Source organism: Orussus abietinus, unplaced genomic scaffold (assembly GCF_000612105.2).
Source record: "Orussus abietinus isolate OABI.00-Male unplaced genomic scaffold, Oabi_2.0 scaffold1151, whole genome shotgun sequence".
Lineage (NCBI taxonomy): Eukaryota > Metazoa > Arthropoda > Insecta > Hymenoptera > Orussidae > Orussus > Orussus abietinus.
This window is the reverse complement of record NW_019395296.1, coordinates 335-10,092: the sequence shown is the minus strand read 5'-3', so window position 1 is coordinate 10,092 and position 9,758 is coordinate 335. Positions and strand designations below refer to the sequence as shown.

At 39.5% G+C, this 9,758-nt stretch overlaps 2 protein-coding genes across 4 annotated transcripts; one reads left to right on the top strand and one right to left on the bottom strand.

The window, feature by feature from the left end:
• Positions 1-779: 779 nt before the first annotated feature.
• On the top strand, positions 780-2,013 carry LOC111674238. The gene is made up of 2 exons (XM_023433719.1): positions 780-1,063; positions 1,212-2,013. Exons 1-2 carry the CDS (start codon positions 991-993, stop codon positions 1,547-1,549), a joined length of 411 nt encoding a protein of 136 aa, XP_023289487.1. The 5' UTR covers positions 780-990; the 3' UTR covers positions 1,550-2,013.
• A 2,219-nt stretch (positions 2,014-4,232) lies between these two features.
• LOC105697462 (SAP30-binding protein) lies at positions 4,233-7,497 on the bottom strand. 3 transcript variants are annotated; one of them, XR_001103835.2, is made up of 4 exons: positions 7,318-7,497; positions 7,065-7,144; positions 6,799-6,902; positions 6,589-6,725 (listed from the first exon to the last, which is right to left on the bottom strand). XR_001103835.2 is itself a non-coding variant. In XM_012420803.2 (3 exons), exon 3 carries the CDS (start codon positions 6,737-6,739, stop codon positions 5,747-5,749), a length of 993 nt encoding a protein of 330 aa, XP_012276226.1. In that variant the 5' UTR covers positions 6,740-6,902; positions 7,065-7,144; positions 7,318-7,493; the 3' UTR covers positions 4,233-5,746. The 3 variants fall into 3 exon arrangements, 2 of the variants coding, with proteins under 2 accessions (XP_012276226.1, XP_012276225.1); XM_012420803.2 differs by having other exon boundaries at positions 4,233-6,902; positions 7,318-7,493; XM_012420802.2 differs by lacking the exon at positions 7,065-7,144 and having other exon boundaries at positions 4,233-6,902; positions 7,318-7,491.
• Between the last annotated feature and the right edge of the window lie 2,261 nt (positions 7,498-9,758).

Genomic DNA, 9,758 nt, shown 5'->3' with positions numbered 1-9,758 from the left:
AGCCCAGTAAATCCGAATTTGACCCTTTAAACACGGAGCCATTTCGACATAAGGGTGAAATTCGTCTGACCGTGCAGGCAATATTGGACCAAACGTCGAGCGCCTTTAGGCGCTCTTACAAGGAAGGTATCCCAGGTCGATCTCTCCGATGTCATTTCTGTTATAACATGTTATAGTAGACTAAAAACTAAGCGACAATTATTTTTTTTTTATCTGCCATTAAACACTTTAAGGGGGTGAAACCACCATCCAAAGTAAGGCATGTCAAAGGGCTATTTGGCAATTTCACCCACAAGAACGTAATATTTTTTAACCAATCCACCTGGAAAAGCTTTCTCATAACGAGAAATGAGAAATATAATTTTCTCAATTAAGAAAAAATGAAATTAAGGGGTGAGCCTTACCTTGGATGGTGGTTTCACCCCCTTAAAGTGTTTAATGGCAGATAAAAAAAAATACGCGTCGCTTAGTTTTTAATCTACTATAACATATTATAAAAGAAATCAAATCGGAGAGATCGACCTGGGATACTTACCTTGTTAGTAGCCGAAGGGTTAACCCTTAACGGACGTACGTCATCTCTGATGTGACAACAGTACTTTGTCGCTGGGGTCGAATGGCACGTGTGAGGTGACAAGATGGATTACAACCTAGGGAAAATCATATATACATAACAAAAAGTCAAAATATTCATATCTCACTTTCATATCACCTTAAGGACTTTACCTCGAATGTAGATGCAATCGGCCTTGAATTATCAACCCCAAAGGTTGCATTTCACCGGGATCTTATACATCTTAACTATTACACTATTTACAGAAAAGTTTTATAAATATTTTCGCTTTTTGTTATGTATATATCTCACTTTCATATCACCTTAAGGACTTTAATTCTAATGTAGATGCTATCGGCCCTAAATTATCCACCCTAAAGGTTGCGTTTCACCGGGATCTTATACATCTTAACTATTACACTATTTAGAACAGTCTTATGAATATTTTGACTTTTTGTTATGTATATATCTCACTTTCATATCACCTTAAGGACTTTAATTCTAATGTAGATGCTATCGGCCCTAAATTATCCACCCTAAAGGTTGCGTTTCACCGGGATCTTATACATCTTAACTATTACACTATTTAGAGAAAAGTCTTTTTGTTATGTATATATCTCACTTTCATATCACCTTAAGGACTTTAATTCTAATGTAGATGCTATCGGCCCTAAATTATCCACCCTAAAGGTTGCATTTCAGCTAAATCTTATACATCTTATCTATTACACAGTTTCTAATCAGCGATACATTCCATTTAATCAGGTCCTATGTGGCGTCCAGCCTGCGTGGGTGCCGACAAGTGGAAGCAACATTCCGCCTAACGCAATTCCAGGAGGCCAGACCGAAGAGAGCGAGCCTCTCTTCATCGGCCGTGTCAACCATGAAGGCACCATAACTATCGGTAAGGTCCAACCATCCCATGGTGTGTTGTACATCCCGTTCGGGGGAGCCGAGGTCGCCTTCCCGGATTACGAGATCCTCGTCCAGGAGTAAAGCGTCCAAGAAGAATCGAAGGATCGTCATTGAATTGTTCGATGAATTCTTGGAAGCAACGTGTATCCTCATCCCCGGCGAGGTTCCTTCCTGCGCCCGACCAGCGAAAGATTCCTCGTAATGCATCACCATTGACGTCTTCGGGATCTCTGCAACCGTAGTATGTGCATTTAGGTGATGGGAATGTGGCGTCTAAGCGTTCTCCTCCATGAAGCTTTCCTCCAAAGGGGATGTGCCGAATCGATTAAAACTGCAATATAAATACGGGGATGAGGAAGGACCTCAAACTCATGAAACTTCAACGTTTTTCTCTTTTTTGTCATTTCGGTTCGTAGAATCGATTAAAACTGCAATATAAATACGCAGGGTATAAGGGAAGGACCTCAACTCATGAAACTTCGATGCTTGTTTCTTTTTTGTCATTTTTGCTCGTAGGTATTATTAAAATTTGTTTATATGAAATGAAATTTCATGGGCGTCAGGACCTTCCTTATAGTTCCCACGTTCATGTTGTAAAGTTTGGAATTGTTTGGTACACCCAGTTCGTATAATTGATTCAAACTACAATATAAATACGTAGGGTATAAGGAAGGACCTCAACTCATGAAACTTCGATGTCTTTTTCTTTTTTGTAATTTTTGTCCGTAGACATTATTAAACTTTGTTTAAGAAAAATGAATTTTCATGGGCGTCAGGACCTTCCTTATAGTTCCCACGTTCATGTTGTAAAGTTTGAAATTGTTTGGTACATCCAGTTCGTAGAATCGATTAAAACTGCAATATAAATACGCAGGGTATAAGGGAAGGACCTCAACTCATGAAACTTCGATGCTTGTTTCTTTTTTGTAATTTTTGTTCATAGATATTATTAAAATTTGTTTATAAAAAATGAAATTTCATGGGCGTCAGGATCTTTCTTGTAGTCTCCACGTTCAAGTTGTAAAGTTTGAAATTGTTTGATACACCCTGTTCGTAAAATCGATTCAAACTACAATATAAATACGCAGGGTATAAGGAAGGACCTTAACTCGTGAAACTTCAATGCTTTTTTCTTTTTTGTAATTTTTGTCCGTAGATATTATTAAACTTTGTTTAAGAAAAATGAAATTTCATGGGCGTCAGGACCTTCCTTATAGTTCCCACGTTCATGTTGTAAAGTTTGAAATTGTTTGGTGCAATGGCGGACATAAATGCCTTCCCTGCGGATACGGCATCGCCTGTGCAGGATGGGAGGGCATTGATGTCTCCCAGTGTACACCCAGTTCGTATAATTGATTCAAACTACAATATAAATACGCAGGGTATAAGGAAGGACCTTAACTCATGAAACTTCGATGCTTGTTTCTTTTTTGTAATTTTGTTCATAGATATTATTAAAATTTGTTTATAAAAAATGAAATTTCATGGGCGTCAGGACCTTTCTTGTAGTCTCCACGTTCAAGTTGTAAAGTTTGAAATTATTTGGTACGCCCAGTTCATATAATTGATTCAAACTACAATATAAATACGCAGGGTATAAGGAAGGACCTCAACTCATGAAACTTCAATGTTTTTCTCTTTTTTGTAATTTTGTTCGTAGATATTATTAAAATNTTCGTAGATATTATTAAAATTTGTTTATAAAAAATGAAATTTCATGGGCGTCCGGACCTTCCTTATAGTCTCCACGTTCACGTTGTAAAGTTTGAAATTATTTGGGTACACCCAGTTGGTAGAAGTTTCATGAACGATTGAGCTTTCGGGTGCCAGTTTCGTATCGCCTTAATCGTGAAATCTCTAGTGCCTTTGCTGTGACCAAATTACAAGGCGTGTATTTGTTTGAACCGGTTGTATGAAACCGCGCTTCCAGTGTTCATCGTACAATAGGTGGGAAAAAGTGTGTACGGGCGTTAGCTTTTGCACGGTGTAAGAAACTCGCTGTGCGAAGTCTCATTTTATGCAGCACTTGTTACTCCGCTAGTTCCGATAAGTCGCCCAGAGGGCGCGCAACGCGAAGCAAACTATTTAATTATTTACCGCAGCCTAAAGGTACAATTACATATATATATATATACATATATATTTTCTCATTGGTAATTGCGTAGTTTTTATCGCTCAACACGTCGCTTTGTTACACGTGATGTAAAACATTGTATCCATTGTCAAGTGGAGGCAAATATACGATTGGATAGAGCATATTCGTTCCCTGGTCCAGTAATATCTTGGCAAGTATTTATTTCTCAATTATCATGAAATGTCGATACTGGGCATTGTTTAACCATGACAAAAAATGATAATGGCAAAAGTAGAATGCACCTTTAGTCCGGATTTGGTTTGCCACATTGTGGTAAGTTCTCCTATTTAGATTGCAACGTAGCTCTTACTCTAAGTCTAATTTCAATTCCTGGATTGCTAGTTAAAGCTATCGATAATAATCAAGGCAAATATTTTGTATATCATGTATACATCGTTCTTCAATTCTTGGGGTTTTGTACAATTTAAACTATTTTAATTTGTCATCAGGGGCGCCGCGTTAATAATTCACTAGGCGATAGAACTTTTCGCGTTCTAGAAACGGGCCATGATTATGCTCTTTTCTGTACAATTACAATGAATAAAAGAGTTACAAAGAATAAAACCCCTTAACGTGGCATGTCACTTAACTGAAGTATAAGGGATTTGTCACAATACATGATCCGTTCTCCTGTTGTAGGTATTGTATTTTACGCTAGTCTATAATTTACAATAAACGAGCCCTTGCGTTAATGTTACAAACATCTGCAATGTCGAAAGTTGAAATTAATGTTAGATGACCCTTTTTATTCTCTCTTTAGTAATCAAACATTATCTTCATATCTTCGTCATAAAGTAAAGCTATACAGTATTTCCTTCGAACTGAAGTTAATTTATTTGCTAACGTACACCTAGTGAGTTTGAAAAGATATAATTTAGTGCAGTCAAGACCAATCGGTGTGTACTACGAAGAAAAGTAACGGACTGACCACTGATCGATCTCAGATATTGTTCGTACAGAGATGCGATACTATTCTTTTATACATGATCTTTATTCAATTTCCAGTATTTCCTAGCCCGCCGAATTAATAAAGCTATTACAAGCCTTCTGCAGAATTAACTATGATTTTTCCATCGGTTCTTTGATATATTACAATTTACTTATTCTCGAAGTTAGGTATATAATAAAACGCAATTACAGTGACCGTTAACATTGGTAAGGCTACGATTTGAATTCACTTTTTAATAAATTACTGGGATTAATGTGATGAATTTTCCAACGCATTAAACAGGATTTCTGTTATTGAGTTAATGCAAAAGTTCGTCCCATTTGTTTCCTTGCGCTAAATGATAATGCATCGAAGGGGATGAACTTTTGCTTCGACCCATTAAATTAGACAATATGGAAAACACAGTACTAGTGATATGGTGTTACGTATTTTAATTTTCTTCCTGTTATCCAAATTTGTTTAACGCAAAGAACTTAATCTCCCTGAATAGAAATATTACCGTCTATTATTAATTAACTCTGTTCGAGTAAGTACAGTTCACAGCGCAATCTCTGCATCAACGATCAAAGGTACTGTTCTAATAATTGCATATATACCAATTTTGTCTCCGATTGCCAAACAATATTGTTCTTCTTTAAACTATATTGTAGTCACAAGGCATTAAAAAATTTCACTTTTCTCAATTACAGAATCTGACAGAATAAACTGCGGTAACATAATGGGGAACGAACAGTATTACGATTAAAAGTTCTTCACAATTTGTAATTCCTATTATGCAGTTTTTCTTAAAAATCCCTGTTCAAAAGTCATAGATAAATCGCTAACAATTAATCTTGTACAAACTTATCAAAAGAAAACAAAACTACGGTCTCCTCGTTGAAATTTCTCTTTCTTCTCGACTTTGAACTTTGCCATTTATTTCAGCAAATGTTAAACTCGAGAAGTTGTAGCCACTTGCAACATATATTTTTCTGCCGAGCCGGTGTAATAAATAATTAATATCACCATTAGAAGATACAACATAGCAGAGTACATACGATGCAATGTGTTCTTCGCTTGACACCCAACGTATACATTGATTTTTGTTTTCTTCCTGACTTTCGGATGCAGATGTGACTTTAATACAAAAAGTAGCTGAATTACAAGAAATAGGAGCTTTAAACAACTAATATGTACAATAGATTTACACAATATATTACAGTCTTTTTTTCGGCAACGAGCCGAAAGCCGATATTACCGTCGCTTTTGTACCTGTCGCCGACGAGGTTAACGTCGTTAACGTCGGTTGAGACATTAAAACGGAGGACTTCGACGAGGAAGTAGCAGCGGTCGCGACCTGGTCCCACTTGCTTTTCCGCTTTTTCGCGTCTTCCTCCGATGAAATCGCAGAACTGCTCGGTCGTTTCGCCGTGCCGGAAACAATCTCGATTTTCGTCTTCTCCTTCCTGGCCTTCTCCAATTTATCCATCTCGGTCATCTGTACTAAAGCCAGCTCCTCGTAGTACGAATCCTTGCTCCATTTGAAAGGATCGAATCGGTCCGGTGGATAGTTAGTGCCCAGTTCATTGATGCTACAAAACTGAATCAACTTTTCATAAATGGATGGATTTCTAAAGTCCTTTCTTTGCTGAATGACCTTATTCATATCTAAACCGCCACTGTCCATCTTCCTATGTAACTTAGCAATCTTTTCCTGTAACTCCTGAGGACATTGTCCCGAGGGTTCAGGTGGTATCGACACGCCATACAAGTCCGCCTCCCCATCTGAAAACAATTCCCCCTTACGAGAGGGAGACTGCTCGGCAGCCAAGGGAGGCTTCCCGTTTTCTGAGGGCCTCCCTCCGGCCAACGCCGCGGCAGTTCCCTCATCGTCGGAGACTATCGTGTCATCAAAATATGAGACCAATCTTTGCACTTTTGCCGTTACATCCGTTACTAAGGTGCGTGCATTCGGCAAGTTGCTACTAGACCTGCCACCGATACCGGGGGCAACGTTGGGACTATTTGAGGCTGATCGGCCAGATTTCGGGCTGTTGAGAGCCTGAGGCTGACCACCTTGGGCATTTTGCGAGACAGCCCCCTGGGGAGTGCTCGAATTCTCCTGAAGGTCGTCTTCCACCCCGTCCTCACCCTCCGAGTCAGTATAGGTGGCCGTGAGAGATGCCAGAGCAACACTTTGTACAGACATGGTTAGTTGGCTTTGAGTGTCCGCCTTGCTACCAAGCAATATTTTGAGTTGGAACTCACCGGTGTAGCGTCGGCTTGGTCGAAGTGGGGCTTATATAGAGGTATGTGTTGATTAAATAGTTATTAAATGCGCCCTAGTTCTCGCTGGAATGTAGAATATATATCTGAAACAAAGAAAATAGATCTCGTTAGCGAACTGTCGCTACGTCAAGGAATACTAGTCAGAGGAGATAAGCATGAATAAAGTGTTCAGAATGTAAGCAAGTGCAAATAACTTCAAGAGATCTTAATTCACAGGAAGAGATACACATTTCAATGACTTGTACCGTTTTGGTGACGCCTACGAAGGGAACCTACACATGGTGCTAAGTACTTCGAATAGTTTGTCACTTTCATGAATTGTATCCTGCGATAAAAAGAAAGGACTTATAAATACAGGAGTGTTGAAACGGAATCGTAAAATTGCTCGACGCGAAAGATCCATGAACCCCGTTAAGTGTACTCCGAATTGAGCAGACAAAATAGGTTATGTTTAACCGTCTTCATATAAACCTCTCGTAAGCCAAACGATCGACTTACCTAATTTTTCATGTACACGATCTTCGGGCTCACGACCGTGATTTCGTTCTTCGTAACATCGCAAAAAGCCGATGTTTCTTGCGTAGCTGGCCAAATAAATACAACGCGTGAAATCACCAACGATCATCCCAGAAATTTCGCTTTGTTGCGAAATGAAGCATGCGCGCGCATCGGTCGAGCGCGCATTTCAAATGATGCGAGATTGTCACGTTCCACATTCACACCACGAATATCTTTCGCGTAGCGACTGTTTACCGAACTAACTCATGTTTAGTATGTGTATGCTTCACAATTTCGCTTAAAAATTTGTGCCGTGCCTGTTCATATGAATGGTCTCGCATTCTCACCCCAAAAACGTTCCGTAATACCGTAAGCTAAATTGAGCGAAAATGTGAAAAATTAGGAGCTGACGGTATTACGGAACGTTTTTGGTGGTGAGAATGCGAGACCATTCATAGGAACTGGTTCGGCACAATTTTTTAAGCCAAATAGTGAAGCATGCAAGAAAAGTTAGAAAAATAAGCGCAATGAACGCCATCTTTCACGAATTGTGATACCAAAATTCAAAATGAAAATCCTTCTGGGTGCTTTGATTTTTGCCAATAATCGTATTCGGGGATGTAATAATAACCTTATTAGAAGAAGAAAGGAATTACGTGATGCCTCAGACCCATTTTCGTGAGAAGAAAGAGAATTTACTAGGATGTACAGGTTAGTTTTTGTTATTGCGAGGTTATATTACATTATTAAACATTGAAAACTGTTAAATAATTCATGCTTACATGGCATGATAAGAAAATTATATTGTTGAAGTTCTACCTATGGTACATGTAAATATGAATGTAATACATATTTAAAAAATATAGATAGACTCGAGTCCTCTTCTTTACTTTTAACAGTTTTCCATCTTTCCGCCTTGCCTACCTATAAACCATTTCCTCTCAACAATTTTTGATTTACAAGGTACGTACCTTTATTTGGGCAATATTACTATACCGGAATTGTTAGTGATCTCGTTCTTTCATATAGAGAATAAACCCATGTGAGATGAAAATGCGAAAAGTGAGCGCTCTCGTCAAAAATACGTAATAAACGCCCTCAGTCCCGATTCTGGGGTTACTTTCTGTGGAACCGACCATTTGCGTTATGTCTCCTTATACTACTTCATGTTCGGAACCATTTCGTCAGAAGAAAGATGAAACCTCTCGCGGCTTCTCTTCCGTACTACTCTCTAAATTGGAAACGAATAGGAAGACAGCTAACGAGGTGATCCCCGAGACCGTCTCCAACTGCACAGTTCCACTTTTGTATCACTAGTTCCATTTCCCAGCACCAATGGAGTAGAGGGCTCTACTTCATAATTCGTCTGTTCTCCACATTGCTTATAGATGGCATGCCTCACGACCAGCAAGGCCATAATTTAATTTACATATAGATGAAACAATAGTGGCACTATACTTCTATGAGTATAGAACTTAGAGAGGGAAATGGATATCATAAATCGCTACATCCATAACAATAATGGAAACAATAGTGGAACCAGCAACAACCCTCGGAGGTGCATCACTACCCAGAGAACAATCCTGGATCCCATGAACATTCTACGAATGTTCAGGTAGAATATTTTGTTGTTCCCAGAATATGATGCAAATATTTAAGTATTTAAGATATCCAATGAATATTCACGAAGCACAGAATTTTTTAGAATATTTAAAGCATGTTCTGGCTTATGAATGTATATACAGAATATTCACTAGATATTCCAAATATCCAGAGTAAATAAAAAGATTTAAAGAATATTCATAGGTACAATGGTGTTATCTGAGTAGCGACCCCTCCGGTGATTCTCGTAACTACCTCTAGAAACGACAAGCTACTTTCCAAAGTAACTCGGCATTTCTCGAAGATCGCACCACGGAACTAAGATAAGTTCTTCCCCTTATTTCTTCGAATATCAAAGCTAACTGCTGGTATTGCAGATCCGGGGAGATCCCACTTCTCGGGAGGAATGTCCTCCAACATCGCTCGGAGACTAACATCTGCCGTTGGTGCAGATTTGGAGGTTACGTTTAGGCGGGTGGAATGTCCTTTATCTGTTTCAGATACCCCCGCTCTTTCAGCAGATCGTCCAATGCATCCTGGGTGTAGTAGACGATGAAATCCGTTGGGGCTACTCCTTCGAAAACGGCGCACACGGACGGCTTCACGTTGTAGAAGAAGAGGGGCTGCCCTCTGGCGGCGAAGTCCTTAGTCAACGACTCGATGACGGTCGCCGCCGTGAAGTCGGCACCGTAGATGTGCGAGCAGTCGATAACCACGGGGGTAGCCACGCTGCCGGCCCTTCTGCTGTATTTCGTGACCAGGTTCCTCACGTAATCCACCGAGGGGAAGATCAGGCACCGATCGGGCGTCAGCATCAGGTACTCGATTCCCCTTCGGGT